A 19,806-nucleotide genomic window follows, 5' to 3' on the forward strand; every position below is an offset into this window, starting at 1 on the left:
CCCAACAAAGGATACCCATAATTTAAAAGAAAGATTCAATTGTGGGTTATTTATATAAGTTAACATTCATCAGTCAGCAATGAATATTCACCAAATTGGATATTTCCTTCTGCCTGACCTTTCAAGCATAATTTCATACTTAAGAGCTGCCATATCTCAACAGTCAATGACCAAATGCCACCAAGATCACACTGCTGCCTTCAGCTAGTCAATCGGAAAACCAGTTACTCTCTCTCAGTCACACACATTTCATTCCTTCCTTAGTTTTCAATCTCAAAAAATGCTCAATGGAAAAATTTGTGAAGAAAAGTTGGGACAGGAATATGACACCTTCCCACACCTAGCTTGCTAGCTAGAACAAAACACAAGCCCACAAATGCGTCTCCAAAGGGCATAGGCAACAGTGGCTGAGACTGAAAATCAATGAAGATACTGGTAATAACAATAACTTGGTAGTTAACAGGAGGCCACCCGCCACCCTAAGTGAGCAAGCACTTCAGCTTAAGACCAGCTTCTTTCTAGCAACTGCATGGACGACTGTGAAGAAAAGACAGGGCTTTTAAACAGCAAAAAGGGACTGTGTACCATGGATTCCAGAAGGATGCATTTACTTTCAGGACAGACTAGGCTCTCATGGGGAATGGAAGGAAAGTGGCTTAACAGGACTACAGAAAAGGAAGAAGTCATCTCGTGTGAAAGTGCTTAGGGACGTCATAGAGAACATTAGCGTTCACCAGAATGCTCGTCTTTCCACTTGCCCCACCAAAATCATAGTTGAAACAGTGCGTTTGACCTTTGAAGTGGTCCCAGGACTGGAAGCCCCAGGTGGATTGGACACTCGCTGCTGCAAAAGATCCAGTCGCGGTGGCACGGGAGGAAGGGTGGCCTGTGGAGCTACTGAGAATGGAGAAGGAGGACGCTCAACCTGAAAAAGAAAAGAATGGGAAAATCAACAAATGACAAAACCCAGCAGAAGTCCTTTTCTCTAGAGAAGCTTTCAAGCACTGTGAGTTCTACTAGCTTCAATATCGCTATTGGTAACAAATTACTACGTTAGTAACAACCATACACCAGTAAATGAGGGCACTTTCACAGCACAACAGCATTTGACTTGCATCAAGCCTTGAAGATCACCAATGGGGTTAGCTGTGGCATACAACTAAAAATGCACACTTAGCAATGGCACAATAAAAGACAAGCTGTTTTGCTAGAGCAACAAACCTGCCTTACTGGGCAGGAGCAAGCTTCTTTTCTTTTCGACACAAGAGGGCATATCTGCTGCAAAACCGACTGATCACTGCAGGCACCACTGCGCAAACTACCTTGACTACAGTATCATGGCTGTTGCAGCAATCACTAGTGCGCACCAAACCCTCCATTTTTGTCCCTGGAAAGTTGTTTGTCCACCTAACAAATCAGACCAGTGCCTGTTCTTCTCTTTTTCATAAAGTTTATTTTACAAGCAAGGCTAGTGCTTTCTAACTTTGAAAAGCTTTACACAGGTTTGAACTCACTAATGCCAAAGAGTACTAGCCTACTGCAAACCTCCCCAGGATGTCACACAGAGGAAACTGCTTTGCTTCTCCAAGCTATGTGTACGAAAACTACCTCCAGGAAAACGGTTTACTATTTAGTACGCTACTTCACAGAGGGGAAACCAAAGAGAAATATGACCATAGGTAAACCAGTGTAGAGGATTCTTCCTGATCAGAAAAGGCAGCTTATTTTAGTAAATTCAACTATTAAAAATTAGCCAAATCCAAATCCACTTCCCTATGCAGTAAGACAATGCTAAGTGCAGATGTGCAAGAGCAGCAATGAGCTTTTAGAAAAAAACAGGCAAGGAGCTATAAAGAATGCCTGTCTTGTAAACATCTCCTGGCAGGAAATACCACTAATGGCAGAGAGTTATCACACCTTTATTATACAAATTTATCAGACACCGTATAAGAAGATGACAGTCGAACTGACTTCCTCAGCATAATAGCCTGCCCTCTACCCAGTTAGTCATCAGGACCTTTGGAAGACTGTATACATCACTGGGGAAGATGGATGAATTTTTGCTGATATGAGTGAACTATGGCTAATAAATCAAAAGCAGCGTTGCTAAGCACACAGAGAAATGTTATAAACTTAGACCTTACGTTCCAATAGGTCAAGCCAGACTTTTCACCCTCCAAGGACTCTCTCAAGACAACCCACAAAAGATCAAAGATTTCGAAGTGTGATCACCATTGCTTAATAGAACTGACAGTGTAAACTGAACAGGCAAAAGTGAACGTAAATCCCTGTTTTCCATAGTGAGTGATTCTTTCCTGTTATAAGGCCTGACAACTCTCACACACACAAATCACCAAGACCACAGAAAACGGATGGAGAACATGCAGTCTTTGTACATACTGCCACATCTACTAGCACACGCTCTGGTGACCTTACTTTGGTACCAGCGAGCTCTTTCATCATGAAGAGGGAATCATCAGCTCTGTCATCATCATCATCGTCATAATTGGGTGATGGAGTTCCTTCTGCCCCTTGCCGTGATAATCCTCCTCCTCCTCTGGGGTCAAATGGGTCTACTACAATTGGCTCCGTGCCTTTGATTTCACAGCGGCAAAAAGGACAACCCTGGCCTTCTGATTCCTTCAGGGAAGAGAAGAGATACGTTACAACAGCCACTATGATACAGAAATGAAACACACAGGTAATATACAAAGACACAAAGGCAAACCGTGCTACAATTATGGGGAGTATTTTCCCTCTGAAGTACAAAACCAGCCTTTTAGCAAGTCCTCACACTTCTTGCCTATTCCTAGATTAAGAGATTAGGCATCTAACCAGTTTCTCCCTGAGCTGGTGAAGCTGGCACTGATATTACTGAACTATGAGCTTATGTCCTCAGTTATGCTATATCATCTCCATACCTGAAGGAAACTGAACAGTTTTGAGAAGAGAATGTACCGCTTCTGTAAAAAAGCAACTAGCTTCACTCAGAGAGATGAACAAGAGGTAATGTTTCACCTGCCATGCAGTGAGACAGGACGTGCACATCAGGTGGCCGCATGGTTCAATCTTCACATCCTTGTCGTTTTCAGCACATATTTTACACAGCTGAAATGTGGAGCCCATTTCGCAATACAATTCATATTGTTCCTTGGGGAAAGACAGACAGACATGGTTGATACTGTAAAATAACAATCATGAAAAGTCATAGCTACAAGAAACCCAACACAAGATTCACAGGACAAAAAATTTCCAAACATAAGAACACATTGCAAAGGAGAAAAGAAGTCTGCAAAGACTTCACTATAATTTATGTATTAGATACATCTGTCAAGCTCTGAAAAAAAGTGGGCTTCAAGTTATCCTAGATTTTTATTTAGGTGTCCCAAGAACAGTCTAGGAAAGCAGGGCTCAAGATATGCTGGATGGCACAAAAGAATGAGTATCTGGCAGAACATTTTGAAAAAAAATCTTGAAATCTGTCAGCTCAGGTAAAGCTTTACCTAACCTTTGCAATTCCCTCTACCCATTCCTACCATTCAAAGATTTCTGTAACTCCTGTAAAATACAATACATCAGCCTTAAAAACAAGCCTTGGGGATACCAAGTATGACAGAATTGTATGAACAGCTAAGGAGGCTAGAAATTAGGAAGAAAGCAAGCAAGTTTGATGAGATAGAATGCTTTGCTCACCTGGGTAACTTTAATGTGGTCCTGAGGTGTGGGCTCACACAGGCCAGTCAAGTCAGGATTCTGATTCCGGCCATCAGGAAATAAATAACTGTAAGCAGTCGCGGGGAAAAAAAAAAGATATCTGTTTATATCTATTCATATACAGATGTACACAAACACACACACAAGGTTCTTTGGGGGATGGTGGAGGAAAGAAAGAATGAGGCTGAAGAAGGGTGGGAATTCAAGGTATTTAAATTCAAAAGAAGTTTTGGAAGAATCTTCCTATTGGACAAAACCTAAACATGTCATTCTTAAAAATAAAAAGAAGCTTGTCTTCCTTCCTGGCGGCAATTTTTATTTTAAACAGGATGTCATATGTGGTCCTGGATTACTACTCTTAAAGCATCCTATAGTGAAACTGTAATATCCAGAGTAAGAAAACTGATGCCATAATATCACTTGCAGTGGCTCAAATTAAGGACTCGACTGGAAAAGAATCTATGACAAGGGAAACACTGACGCACACTTATCGTCTGCTATTGCAAAGGACAGTACGGCTCTCCAGTGCAAAAGATAGCTGTCTGAGTATTCTCGAGGTCCAAAACAGTTCAGTATATGAATTTTTCCACTGACATCAATGGCACTATTCACATAATTGAATGGTTTTGCTGAATCAAGGTCTAAATAAAAAGGAAGAGCTGAGACATGTCCAAAAGGGGCTCAGTGATGTCAATAGTGATTCTTTGAACTCTACAACATGCTGGCTCTCCTGGGAAGCAGATAATGTGTGATGATCTCAGAGGGTACGTTTTACCATTCAACTGACTTTGAGACCTCACCTCAGGATTAAGATTTCTAAAACAAACTCACAGTGAAAGAGGGCAAAAGGGCAAAAAAACTTAATTTTGATAAAGTTACTTACAAGCCTTCCCTGAAGCCATCAATCAGTGCTTGAAAAAGAGGTTTGTTGTGGGGGATTGTCTGAAGAATGTTCCCATCTGCAGTGACATAGCCGATGGCCCACTGACCGAGTCGTGTACAACTCAATCGGAAAATATAACTAAAAACACACAAAGGAAAAGAAACTTCAGTTTGGACTGTAACAGACAGAAAAGATTAAACGTCAAGTAGGCAGTCTTTGTCTGGCTATCTTAACACAGCAAACAAAAACTAGTAGGAATAACTTGATGATTTATACTGGCTTTCTTCAATTTACCCCCAGGCAGATCAAAGGAGAATTTACAATCTGATACAAAGTGAGAAAAGCATCCAAGCACTGGCATCCAGGTGAAATTAAACCCAGAATCCGGAGCAAGAAAAGTTAAAATCATTTGTTTCAAATTAACCTTAAAAAAATCAACAAAACCAACAAACAGACTACACAAGGTTTCCATTTTTAAAATCAGCACAGAACTAACAGTACAATAGCAACCTCCAGAAATTGACACTTGGTCCTTCCTGCATAAAGAGAAACCCATTAGCCATGTTGTATTGGGCCAAATTCTACCCAGGACATTAGGTAACCCAAAACTGCTCAGGTCCACAACCCCTGCAGAAGCATGTGTCGCCCTCAACACCCTCTGAAGTCCACCCAGTCTGCAACATTACCTTGCAGCCTACTCTGCCTACCGTGCTGCTTTCTGCCAGCACAAATGCTGGCCAGCTGCCTTGTCTGTCTGAAGTTTACTTCAAACATACACACTGCTTCTGGGGGCTGCAATCCCCTCAGCTCTGCTGGTTTTATGCATGTACACCAGAAAGTTAAGGGACCTATAGATACATTCCCTTATTCATGGTCCTAAACAGTCCACTGTTTAGGCTCACTCTGGCAGTGTCTGCCTCCGTGTTCTGCTCATGCCTGAGGGAGCTGTTGTGACAATTGTGGGGGTGGGCAGGAGGTAAGCCACCACATGGAGGATAATTTCCAAATACAGGGCAAGCTAGACTTTTTGCACAGTTTAAACTTCTGAGGAAGGAGGACAAAGATAAAATAAACCAAATCTCCTCAGTCAGTGCAGTGCAGTAATCAGCAACGTTAGCAAGAATGATCAAAAAAGCCACTGCTGCCAAGCACTAACCTGCCAGGTTTGTGAATGAATTTCTGAAGCCGGGCTTTCACCTCATCATACGTTAGGAATGCCATATAACCAGGATGAGTCACCGCTAGGCTATTCCAGTTCCTGAGCAAAGAGGACCATGGCTAGAGAAACAACAAAGAAATATATTAACCAAGCACTTCTACGAGATATCACACATACAAATATTCCTTAATCAAAGGGATCAGTTCCTGAGTAAAGACACAGGTCTCTTATCCCACCACAAATCCAGTAGAGGAACTAAAACCCACATTCTCATGCAGGAGCCTTAGCATTTGAGTTTCTCTCTTGTCGATGATAAAAACATCACCTAAGACAGACCTTAATCAAAACTCCTTTAATAAATACCAAGGGAGAAGTCACTAAGGTCACAAAAAGACAGCTCAAGAATAGCTACCAATTTGTGCTGCTTCTGCAGAGAAAATGACTCATTCCTAAAACAGGGATAAAGACAGGAGATTAAAAAGATTACGCACAGGACCAGAAACCACAACTAGTCTGATCTCTAACGCTGACTTCCTATATAGCCTCAGGAAAGCGACCTCCCCTCTCTGTCTCAGTTTCACTGTATGTAAGATGCTTGTGACTATTCCTTAACCACCTAACCTCACTTGGGTGTGGCAAAGATTACTGGCTAGTCTAATATTTGAATAAATAAACCAGCACATACATGCTAAATATTCCCGAAAATGATGCATAAAAAGTCATAACAACCATTTGAAGGCTCTCAATCCTGAAAAGGTCTTGAGTGTCTAAATCGCAGCCAATTTTTCCAAATTTCTCAGCTTGTCTAATAGAAGATATTAGCTCTCCCTAAGAACTTTGCATCTCTTGGAAATCGCAGCAACTCTTAACTTGCCCTTTATGTACTATGGTTGGAAAAAGTACTGAATGAGATCAGCTACATTGCAACACCGAACATGGGAATTTTTCATCTAGACATATCTTAATTACAACCCACCCTATCACATGGGAAAAGGCAAGTCAGAGCCAAAGAAGTAAGTGTTTGTTCTTGTAAATACCCAATTGCACCATCAGAAGCTGTGTTTTTGAGTTTAGCACTATTAAGGACTGTGGGTTAGAATTTTACCTACTGTTAATATCACTTCAGTAATATAGATATTTCTTGTGCACAGAACACAGACATGTCCACAACATCCTGGCTGTGTCAGGATGTTCAGGATGTTCCCAGCCACATTAGCTAGGAAGCCCAAATTTCCATGCTTGTGTTCCATCCTTAACACCCACCCCCTGGAAAATAAATCTGACAAGAAAGTAAAGCACAAGGAAAGACAGACTGATAAACTAAGCTTCACATTTCCTGCCTTCCAGAAGTTGTGTCAGAACTTCAGTCTAAAAGTGACCTTTGAAAGGAAAAAATTGATTCATGGGAGGATACTGAATGTGCCTTACAGTTGCAGTATATATTTAGACAGTTTTTTCTTCTACGACCAGAAGTATCACACACTTTCACTACAATATAGGGTCCTAAGTATTACTAGAACTGTTTAGGGGATGAAGGGCAAGATGATCAAATCCCTTACAGCATAAATAATGCCATTCTAGTGCGTAAAATATAGTTTGTCCTGGGAAAAGTGTCTAACCTGAAGCACAGAGACACATTTCAGTTGATTCACATTCTTCAATTCTTACCTGAAAAAGTCGTGTGAAGATATCAAATTCAAATACTGAAATGTAGTCATTGCACGTCAAGTCAATCGTTGACTTCAGGGCCATGGCCTCCAGCCCTGAACTGATGGGATGCACTTCATGCAAGGCCTGACGGAAGCTTTTCCAAGGAACAATAGTCCTGGGGAAAACCAAGCCATCTGTAAATGTGATATGTCTCAAGACCACCACCGCATACATGCCTTACACATTTTTTTGTGAGTATGCATTTCATGATACGGGAAGAGAAGAAAATCAAACTTAGCCACAGGCTAATACTATTATATATATACTACAATACTATGCAAGCACAGGATTTCTTGGTGCTGCAGGAAATTAGCAGCCAAATGAACTTCAGACAATCTTCTCTGCATATGCAAAATTTTGGCATCTGAAGTCCAGTTCGGCTGTCTCCTTTCTCTTTTTCTGCAGTCCGATCATGTCAATGCTTGTATGTACTCTGGGCTGTATACAACACCATCATTTGATAAGAATTTCGTAATGTTGCAGCTGGCAGAGGAGGAGTTAACAGTAAATCTTTTAGTAGAGGTCTAGATAGTTTAAAAAAATAATACAGAAAGAACAAGTCTAGCTTTAGACAACTGTGTCATTCATGAGTAAATATATTATTACTTTTTGTTCTGACAGCTACTAATTACATTCTTTACATGAAGTATCTTAGTTTCCTTAGTTAGAAAGCAGTACCCAATTCCATTAACTTTAATCATCAAACATTGCTCTATAGTTCATTTAGTTAGTGTTTTATTACATACAAAAGTTAAAATGACTTTTCAACAGTCTGCACGCAAACATACATTGCACTTTGCTTTCTCCTTCATTCTATCTTAACAAAGCCATTATGCAAACCGACAAAAGTTCAGAGATGCCAGAAGAAAGGTGACTAAGTGATTGGAAAGACTAATTGAAGGGAAGATGAAAAGAACTTAATATAATGGCTTAGCTAAAGGACAACTAATATTAGGGGCATAGTAACCTTTGTAAGAAGAAAGCAGATTACTTTGCATAGTTCATGGAGCTTATTACAAGTTAAGGAATTAAATTAAGGAGAGGAAAATTTAAGCTGAATAATCGAGGGAAACTCTGTGACAGTACAAGAGTCTCCTAGGAAAAATGGGGAAAGACCCATCACTTGACACATTTAAAACAAGACAGAACAAAGAACTGGGAAATATAATGTAGGAATAATCCTGTATCTCACACCCGACAGTGGACCAAATGACTAGTAGGTCTCTCTCATCATTCATTTTAACCTGACAAAGACCTTTCTGAACTGCAAAAAGAATTTTTAAAAATACACAGTGCTGTGTGCAATGTTTTCCTACATCTCTATTTTTAAGCAGTTTGAAACTTACTTTTCACCAAAAGCCTTTCTCCAAAATTCTGCAGCATCTGCCTTGGTGATCCGGAATGTGTCTCCCTGGAAAAGGCCGCTTGGGAAAATACCTTTGAGCTCTGCCAGCATATGGCTGAATATCAAGGATAACTTTGTCAGGTTACGCCTACAAAGGACCACAAAAACAAACATTTATTTTAAAAAAGACAGATGTGGCTTAGCACTCTGAACAAAACAGAAACAGTATCTACTGCAATTCAAGAAGTATCCCAGCCTAGAAAACTCCTCTTATTTGGGACCACCTTTCAAGTCTTTACCCGGCATTCAGACCACATCCATCACATGGTACTTATCAGCAAGGCCTGTGTCTGTCAAGACATTTTCCACAATGACTAACTTTGCATAACCTCTTTGAGGTGGGCAGGTTACTTCCAAGGCAAACTGCCCCAAGGAAACACATTTACAGAAAATATCCAAACCCAATATTCAGACCTTACTTATGAAGTAACAGCATAATCGGGGCCACAACATCATCAGACTCCTTTGCTCTTGCATCTGAAAATTCCTTATGAGAGCGCATTAAACTACTACTGCCTTGGATCATGTAAGCTGAATGTCTTTCCAAGTTTCCAGAGGGTCCCAACACAGTATATTTGCTCAGAGAACATCCAACCAATAATCACAGGCCCAGATCACAAGGTAAGGTCAAAACACCTGCAGAGTTTTTCTAAAACGTTAATAAATTACATAGGGTCAGGGCGCTCAACCATATTGTGTTGAGTAATTATCCAATTTGAATTACCAATTGGTACCCCAAGTCTGTTCTCTGCCTGATGACATTCATGTGTCATCAGTGTTCTAGTCCATCAGGGTACACCCTTTCCTAAACTGAAGAGGGAAAGTGGGAGAAGATGAGAAGAGATATTCTCTGCTTTGTATTTAGTCGATGTGCAAAGCATTTCCAGAAATAGATGTCAGGAGGACTACCGCCTAGCAGAGAGGATACAGCATCACTGGAAGCATTTTGGGTTACATGCTTCGCAAGAAACTAGCATTGGATTGGCACCACACTGGCAACAAACTGCAGCCCAGGACTGCTTCTTCCCTCCTTGTAGTCTTAGAGACTACATTAAGGAAGTAAGCTCTATGTTGTAACTGTGCTATGCAGAAATAGAGCTAGCTTGGGTACCTTAAAGCATTACTGCCTGTAGCAGTACAGGAATACCAAAATAACAGTCTTCCTACTTAGGAGTCAAACAATAGCACTATTACACACTAGAGAGGTCATCTTCCTACTTGTAGATGGAAAAAAAATACCTATTCACCAATGGCACCTCTTTCTCTCATTCCTTTATCCAAATAAAGGATGACACTCTTCTCCTCGGCTCCATTACATTCTCCAGATGCTAGGAAAATGGAGTTCCTGAACACAGACAGGGGTATTTCTAGGCCAGAGGCTTTTTTTCACCCCTACGTCACATGCTTGAAGATAAAAGAAGGAACTAGTATCACATGGGAAAGGATAACTTCTAAGATATGTCCAAGAGACCGGAGCTGGTCAGGAGACTGCATCAACCACCAAGGCACTGCTCAGACACTGAGCAACAAGTTATTTTGCAGACTGCAAAATACTGAATCATTTAGAGAGGGGCTAGAAGCATCCCCAGTCACACAGTATTTTCTTAATGCCTTGTTTCCCAAGCTCTCTCAATAAGTATACTACTACTGTAGCGTGCCATCTCCCTGAAGACAGTTGTGCTTGGCAGCAAACTATGCTCCCCCCAGGTTTCAGCCTTTCACCAATTTCTAGTATTCTGGTTGGATTGGTTCCAATTTACTTTATCTTGGTCATTTTTCAGATACCACTTGCTTCAGACATGCTATTCCTAGTTGAAGTACTTATCCTGGTAACCTGCCTGATTGCAGAACTGACCTCCAGCTAAAGGAGATAGGTAACTGCCTCCAACATTTCTGAAAAAAATTCCCTGGGCATTTGGGCTTAGGTCTTCTAGCTCCATATCATACTTTCAGAGAGTCTAAACTCAATTGGACGTGACCTACTTTGCTTGACATACATCCTACCATTTACTCAGTGAACCCTTTCTCCATGCTTATATGATACAGTCGAGGCAGACCAGAAGATAACAGGACTCAAAACTATAAGTCTTCTTTGACAGTAGTTCTCCTCTCTTATTTGTTCAACTACATTTTAATTAGCAACGAAAGCTGCTCAGAGTGTTTATAGAACGTGCCAGCTTTACAGCAAGAGATGCTGCTTTTTGCAATTTCATACACATCTAATAACAACAGGTGCTCAAGATTAATGTAAGTAAAACCACCCAGGTGCTGGATGTGTTACACATCCAAACTGTTTGTATTTTAAAGCAGCTATACAATGTGGTTGGTTGATTCTATGGACACAAACTGAAAAGCTTTATTGTTCACTACTCTCTGTCAGTTAACTGACCTCCACAGAGGGAGGCTGTCAGAAAGTCCGCTTGCCTTACTACTGTATCACAATTTCCAGTCACCTTGCTTTTGCACTTCTGTTAAACCTTTGAAGCGCTACTGCAATTTCTCACCTTCTGCTTTTAGGAAGAATGTCTTAAAAAAAAAACCACAAAACTGTACAGGATCCTGCACGTAGGAAAAACTAGGCTGTAGCAGAACAGCAAAGTAATGGCTTCCTATGTGATCACAATCACATTTATGAAGATCAGTGGCTCAGGACCTAGCTGTATGGATACACAAAGAAGCTGCAGCAGTACAAAACCAGGCTGTTACCTTACCAGTAGTATCTGTTTGTGCATCTCCCTACCCTGGTGTAATGTATAAGTAATTCAAAGTTGTGTATTCCCCTTTTCCAGTAGCAGATAAGCAACGTTGAGTTTACCAGGAGGAGGCTCAGATTCTGAGGCACAGCCACAGAGATGATTTAACTGTAAACTCACACCCCAGCTCCCTCACTCCTGAGGGCAGGTTCCCACCATGTCCCTGCAATGCCTTTGGCTGACAAACACTAGAAAAAATGCAAATCAGAGGTTCTAGCTGCAGAGCTTGTTCCCAAAGCTGTCTTCTGTCCATAAAATCACAGAAAAGATGAGAGTTTATGGCAGTGCAAGGAAAATAAGCAAACACCACACTATTGTGAATCATTTAATCCATCTGCAACTCAAGCAAAAAAGAGGTGCTATTTGTTTTTACTGAGTTCATAAAAATGGAGGCTGGAGCAAAACCTGCTAATTACTTTGTTACACTAACACGGAAGTAATTGGTAAGAATTAAATTCTGAATCCTTTCCTTAAAGGGTTAGTATGCAGAATTCGTGTGCAATCTGACCCTCAAACAAGAAGCTAAGTGATCAAGCACAGAGTTTAAACACAGCAACAGTTAACACTGCAAGAAGTCAAGATGTATTTCTGCGTCCAGTTGCGTACCACTTCTGCCTAAGAGCCCTCTCCCTTAGCTGCGTTACAGGAAGTGCTTGCACGCAGCTGAGCGCATCATTTCAGCAAGAGAAGTAAGAACTTCCACAGGCATAAGGATGGATAAACAAATGATTTTTTTTTTCCTTCTTTACACACACACTGAGGGACTCTTTACAAAGAAGTTCCTAATACCTGAACATTTTCCATTCTTAAGGTCATCATATTTTACAAATATTCAGATGTATCTTAGATAAATAACAGGAAAAACACAGGAAGTAAACATAAAGAGCAAATTACAGAACATTTTATGTTAGTAACTAGCTTTTACATACAGCAACTAGTTACCCATCCTGTGCTAAAAGGACAAACATTTTTTTTTCAAGAGTGCACTCCTTTATTTTAACAAGCCAAGTTACACATCTGTAAATTAATACAGATCAAATAAATGCTTGCAATTACAGTGAACATTTTTTATTGGACTATCAAAGTTCAGTGATTAAGACTGTATTTTATTTTTAGTAACATCAGCAACTGTCCTCAGCTCCATTGTTTCAACTAAACAGAAGCAAGAGTTCTTCCAGAAAAAAAGGTAATATTTTCAAAGAAGACTTAAATGACTTAGACCAGAGATTCCCAAACATTTTTGGTCACAGACCTCCATCAATCTTCCATGTTTCTTTTAGACCACGATGGCCCTCTTTCAAACTTTTAGCTAAACACCAGAGGTACGCCAACCGCAGTTTGGGAATCACTGACTTAAACACCTAAAGCCCACTGACAGTCAGTGGCATGTAAACGTCTGTCATATAAGCACTTTTGAAAGTGTCACCCAGGGACCGCAGGCCACATCAGTTGGCTCTCCTCACCATTTGCAACTGAGCTGAAGGCAACACCTGTACCAGCTTCAAACGAAGAACTACAGCATGTTTCTGTTGAGAGACAGAGCAACAGCTACAGTTTATGTAGAATTTCATGTTCCTGCAAATGTTTTCACACAAACATAGAGACTATTCAGTTTATTATTGTTAGATAGTGAATCAAACACATACATAAAAAGTGAAAGCTTAGAAAGCCAAATATTCTTCCACCCTATAGAGTAACCAAATATTTTACTAAGAAATATCTGCAGCTCTAGCATGGAGGCATTATTCCTTCTGCACACACAATGTTAACAGAGAACTGTTTCTTTAACAACCCAGAAACATCACCAGAGCCTGTTCAGCTTCTGTACTGAAGAAGTACATACTCTCTGTAATTCTGTACATACTCTCCTGTAAAATTGCACTACCTTGTCACTGACAGGGCTCTAAAGATGCAGGTCTTGAGCAACCATTTTGGGGAACAAAGGCCGGCATGAAGCAAGACTGTTTCTTCAGTTACCCAGTGTCCCCTAAGGCTGGGCTGGGCCTGCCGGCAGCTCTGCAGGCTGAACAGGCATGTTTCTTCGTCCTCCCTCCTCCGTGCCCCCTCCGCTGTGGTTGTGCTACTTCCTTCCTGCTTCATGACTGTTTTTGCTCCACACATCTTAGCGGAAGTCAGAAGGTCGAGCAGGCACTTCCATTTGCACCATAGCTCCCGCTGAAGCCCCTCCACGGGCCGGGCCCCAGCTGGGGTTTCTGGTGCTCTTGCCTCCCCCAGACCTGTAGCAGATTTTTCTTTTCCAGTTTCCTGTTTGCTGGACAAAAGTGTTTTTCCACCATATAGGCTCAGTCTTGCAAAACCATTAACAGCAGAGGACACTTTTAATCGGAGCATTGCCTCTTTCAGCTATGTTGACACGATTAGTTAAATTCATTCAAGTTACAAATGACTAAAACACTTTTCTCACCTCAAGGCAATGTTAACATAGTACTACCATTTCTGCCACTGCCAGCTAGATTTTTTTCATTTTCTTCCAATATCTCTCAACTACTTCATAGCTAACCAACTGACACAGTATAATTTTGTTCCTCACACATAGCAAGGAGACTGCCCCACTGGATGATTTAGTCACAATATTGTTCTCACATGCTATAATTTGACATGTACATACTGTCACGTCTGTAAAGCTCATTCAGTTGAAAGCATGCTACAAACATGACTGTACAGAGGAATTAAGAGTGTAACACAAAACAGCCAACTACGAAAGTGCACATTTCTTATATAGGACTGAATTTTCATAGGGATTTTTGTATTTGCAATCCCACTGACTTCAGTTACACATGTGAACACTGAGTTTTCACAAATAATGTTCAGCCGCTCTAAGAATAGGCTGTGCTTAACAAAGATTCTTCACGGGAAGCTAAGACAAGCAGAGCCACACCTCCACCTTATCCCCAAAACAAAATTAAACTGAACATGACTCAACTGACTTCATTTCAACACACTTTCAAGAAAATGCTTTATTTCATAAAATCAGTGTCAAACTGTGTAAAATTACACAGCAACAATGAATGAATGAAGATTCAAGAGGGTAAAAAGAATACAAATCAGAGGACCTAAGTTACTATAAAATCATCCTATTCAAAACTCAAGAGAAGGCTCTGCCTACATGTCAGCTTGGCTGTTTCAAAGGGCATGACCCAAAAATGCAGCTCACAAGAAATGCACTCAGTACATTGGAGTAATGTCTACAGAACATTTTCTAAGAAGTATTTATTTATTCTAATGGAATATTAAGGGAAAAACATTACACAAGATGTGGGAGTGTCTGACACCTTAGCACTAAACTTATTGACTGAAGGCTCCTACAACAGATGACAGTTTCTAATTGCTTCTGTCCTCACAGAATTGCAGAATTAACATGTTCACCCAAGACAACTCAGATGCACCGCCTACTTTCTTCAGAAATTCTCTGTTTACTTGCTGAAAGAATTATAAACTTGTGGCTTGGAAATGAGATGATTGCTCAGTTAAACTGAGCAAAAACACACTGTAATCACTGTACTATTATTTATTCATTGCTGCTGCTGAAAACTTGTATTTATTTTTTTTTAAACAACTCACAAGTCCAATTGGCTTCTGTAGTACCGCGGTCTTATGTCTCTAGTAACTCTCCATGTAAGTTTATGACATGCAGAGTTGCAAGTACACCCTAATTATTTCACTAGTTGAGCAATTAATGCTTGCTTTTCTGTAAATCAGAACTCAAAAGCCTACTGATGGATAAGACTTCCTTCAGGACTTTGTGCCTCAGAAAATTTAATATCTCATATTCAGAAGAATTTCAAAAAACCTCACTATGTTTTTTACCTCATTTTACAGGTGAGGCAGCTGAAGAAGAGAAAGTGCTGGAAGGTAGAATTACAGCTAGGGAATTTCTAATTCCTTATCACATGCTCATTATTGCAGAATACTATCCACCTACTAAGTACTACTGCAAGAAATAGTAACTAACGAAATACAAGTTTCCTACCCTCTCACTTCCAGGGTTACTTTGGAATTAAGACACTTGGCACCAGATGATGTTTAGGTGACAGGGTTAGAATCCACTAGAGGTAAACGCAAGATCCAGTACTTAAGGAAAAAAAAGCCACACCCCAAAACCACAGTTCTTGGGTCCTGCAAGGAACCAAACATTTTTTCCTGTAACTACTTTACGTCTAACAATTTTGTATTTTGAAGATTTAAGAGCTAAAAAAAAAAAAATCAAAAAACTTAAAAAAAATCAGCTCTTTTAATGAGTCTCCAACAAGTAAAATGCACCTTTCAGAAACCACAAAGCTGCAAGGTTATCATATAAGGCATGCTTTTCAGATGTTACGAACGATGCACCAGACATGAGCAGTCAGACCCAATTTCAGCAGATAGGTGGCTGTGCCTGGTTCCAGAAAGAACAACTGTACCTTATATCCTACTACCATACCAGCAAGAATTTTTCTGCATGCTCTTTATGTTAACGTAGAACTCTAGCCTATGCATATAAGCAGTAAGTGGAAACGCCTGAGTTGATCCCAAGATATCTTTTTTATAACTCTGAGACAGCTTCATAGTCTTCTACACACAGTAATCAGCTTTAAAAATAGAAACAGCGGAACTACTTTCAACAAAACTTGCAACACAGGAAGTGAATGAAATTCCATTTAACTATTACTGGCTCAACAGAAGTCACCTTACAAAGTTATGCTGGGCCACTGCTCTGTAACATTCACAGTACTTCCACAGGAAAACTAATATAGCAGACTAGCAACAAAGCAGACATTTTGGAATCAGCAAATTAATTGCTTGTACTATAGAATTTTACAGCATCAGCTAATGCTGCATTGATTTTGTAGACTAGCTCATCCCAGCACCCTTTGGAAAAAGAGAAACACAGAACATGTTTATCACCTCTGGTTAATAGGAGGTTCAGCTCCAAACATACTTTTTCATTTAAAGAACTACAGGCTTTACTGTTTCGTTCTTTGTAGAGATGGTTAATTCTGCAACTTCGAGACTTCACTTACTAAAACAGCAAAATGGGAAGGGGAACACAAACCACAGGACCAGATATTTCTGTCCATTCTAGATCTAATCCTAGTTCCATCACACGCTCTCAACAGCAGGCTTGAATAACCTGAACGCAGAGTAGCCCTATTGCCTACTCTGCAGCAGTGGATGCCACGGGCACAAGCGTGCCTGGCTAAGCATGCCAGCTCATGCACAGAACACACACCTAGCTGCATCTGGAAGCTAAACTGCCACATTCATAAGATACTGCACCTGAGCTAGCCCTCCCAAAGCCAAATCAGAAATGACTGCAACCACTGCATTAGACTCTTATTTTGTTTAAGATCTGCAACAAATCTGTGTACAACAGCTACGACTGCTGTGAAGCTTCCCTCTACTCTCTCTCTCCCCCCTTTTTACCAATTAATTATGTCTAGGCCCAAAATGTAACACTTAACTAGCAAAAGGCATTCTCCGCATGCAGTATTTCTTACCATTCTACTTTTTTTTTTTTTAAATAGCAACAATTGTTGCTTTAAAGAAGCAAGAAATTCTATAGGCTAACTCCTTTATCAGCACTTTAGATATTACAGGACAGAAATATTACTCAATTTCCTTACAGTCTTCTGAATCCTGTCACTTTTCACATAATATATATTTAAACACCTTGAGTTGTGCGAGTAGAGCATGACAATTAAGATGTCACACAAAATATACTGTAGGCCACAAGTGACCAGAAAACTTTGTCATGTTTATATCGTTATGCAAATGGATGCGACTGATCTGAAGCAGAAAGGACAACACAGTCCAGTGTCCTGACCAGAAGCACCAGCCTACTGGCCTTTGAAGGATCTGGACTTATTATTCTAGGCACAAATCCTTGCGTTATATTTTTAACAAGCTAGACTTCTTTCAATGTTAAGAGGGTGAAAATCCATTTCTTTTTCTGGATTTAAATATTACAGAAAGCACTTTAAAGAGAATAATTCATTTGATATGATTAATGGACTTTAAAGAGCTCAACATGGCCTCAGAGAATTAACAAGATACAGGACAACCTCTCACCTGTGTAACAGATTAATTCTTTTACCAGATTCAAGGGTCAATACAACAAAACTTACTGCTCAGAACTCCACTACTCATTATACTTATATTTGAGCTCTCTGCACTGCAGTCAAAGTTTATATTTCAGGGGCTATTTGCTTCAGTTAAAGAGAAAAACAAAGCACAAAATCCCTGTTTCCAAATCAAGGAAGACTCAATATTTGACACCTGATTTTCAGCTGCCTCAAAACAGTACCATAACACCACTGGGCTTTCCTTGGCAGAAGTACCTGTAAGCTCTATCGCTTCACTCCCAACTCCCATCCTGCCAAAACACTAAACCCAAGATAGTTTGCAACATACACACTCCAGTACAACATACAACTCCATCATACATTTACTTTCCAAGCTTCAGACTCTAGGATTGCAGCTAAAGGCAGTACTTGCACAGCCTGTAGCTGTCCTGCTGAGATATTTATAAACAGATCCCCCCCCTCATTTACCGTGACCTACTTATCCTCTACAGTAATTTTACAGTCCTTTCCACAGGATGGTTAGCAGTCAGCAAGTCACACTACCTGAGCCAGCTGTGGCTGGCACATAACTGAGTGCCATCTGATCCACCTTCCAGAGATGGAAACAGGGCAAAGCCAGCAAGTTCACAAACTAACACCACAGAAGGTACTGCTTCAAACCGTTGGGAAGCAGTTGGCCTAGTTTTCCTCAGTACCTTCTAGCAAGCTGAGTTTTTTTTCCCAACACTATCTTATAGTTCAGAAAATCTTTCACGCACCAAAACACAATTTGTTTTCTGGCTGAAAGGGCCATGACTTCAGACTTCTTCAAATCAACAGAAATCCAAAACATGGCATCTTGGCCCTTAATACACAAGCCAAGCACCCAAGAAACACGATACAGTTGCCACGTAGTAGTAACACATTTTTGACAGTGTTGAGAAATCTATCCACGTTTCAAAAGATAATTACTACAAATAACACACTTGCACTTCCATCTACAATACCAAGTCCACAGACTTAATCTTCCATAAAACTCTACAATTTTATAGATTGAGAGCAAAGAAGAATAAAAATCTTACTTCCTTACTATGTAATAATCTGAAAGCTTAAATTTGCCCATAAGCTTATTTTCAAGACAGTGATCCAATTTTTGACAGAAAGAAAACTAAAATAAGTGCAAGCTTATGCCAATTATGCGAAGTGTTATTTAAGTTCCACAGCTATCACCTAAACTAACAATTTAAAGCCAAATTAAAGAGAAATAATTCACATTCCTCTCTCCAACAACATTTAAATGATAATGAATTTCTTCTTGGGTAATAAGCAGTTAGTTAGTGTTCATATGCTGGAGCCTGGCAAAGAAACCTTTCTTGTGAGGAGCTTTGGAGCCTGTTCTTTTCTTTAAGATGTTCTAATTTAAATGCAGATGTAGACTTCACACTAGTGGGTTTTGTCAAAAAAAAAAAAAAAAAAAGAGTGTTAGCTGTATTAGAAGGAAGTGACAGAAGGAAGACTCACACAAACCATGCACCATTTGAGTTCCACATTCTATACGATGTCTTTTTCACTGGACAGGAGTGTGTGCAACCACTCTAAAATATGAGATTAGAGCACTAACCCCCCTTCCCCCAAGAGGGCTTTTCTGGTTCATGGCTTAGCACAAGTGTTTTCCAACTTTTTCCTCTTTAAAATCTAATTTTTTTTTCCCCCAAGTCATTCTTCATGCATTTCCTTCCCCTTTAGAGATATGCATGGCCATTTCCATTAAACATTAAATACTGGTAGCTTTTTCCTGTGTAAATTAGAAAGTCTTTACCTTGGAGCTGGAAAAGAATGTGAAATCCTGCTGAGCCAGCATCCCATAAGGCTATTGTCAGAAAGACAACAGTTAAACATGGATTAGCTTCCCAAACCTTTTTTGCAACTCCGTGTAATATGGAAAGGTTTATGATATTCCCTGCCTAGCCCCATTTTCTCCTCTACAGATATGTTAGTTTTGTTAACTGTGTTTGTTAACAGTTTGTTTCCAAAGTATGCAAGCTGAACTAGTAAAATAACTTGTGCTATTTCCTGAACATCCAGTCTACATCCCAAATAATTGATTACTTCTCCTCAGC

General features: G+C 40.1%; 1 protein-coding gene across 1 annotated transcript in view; it reads right to left on the reverse strand.

The window, feature by feature from the left end:
- The window catches only part of CBL (Cbl proto-oncogene), a 40,812-nt gene that overhangs the window by 7,258 nt on the left and 13,748 nt on the right, over positions 1 to 19,806 (reverse strand). Inside the window, exons 3-10 of the mRNA XM_074561163.1 lie at positions 8,813 to 8,959; positions 7,425 to 7,581; positions 5,754 to 5,875; positions 4,598 to 4,735; positions 3,694 to 3,781; positions 3,019 to 3,150; positions 2,437 to 2,640; positions 794 to 925 (exon numbers count right to left, since the gene is read on the reverse strand). Coding sequence (XP_074417264.1) covers positions 794 to 925; positions 2,437 to 2,640; positions 3,019 to 3,150; positions 3,694 to 3,781; positions 4,598 to 4,735; positions 5,754 to 5,875; positions 7,425 to 7,581; positions 8,813 to 8,959 — 1,120 coding nt within the window. The remainder of the gene's footprint in view (positions 1 to 793; positions 926 to 2,436; positions 2,641 to 3,018; positions 3,151 to 3,693; positions 3,782 to 4,597; positions 4,736 to 5,753; positions 5,876 to 7,424; positions 7,582 to 8,812; positions 8,960 to 19,806) is intronic.

Source organism: Larus michahellis, chromosome 17 (genome assembly GCF_964199755.1).
Source record: "Larus michahellis chromosome 17, bLarMic1.1, whole genome shotgun sequence".
Taxonomy (NCBI): Eukaryota; Metazoa; Chordata; class Aves; order Charadriiformes; family Laridae; genus Larus; species Larus michahellis.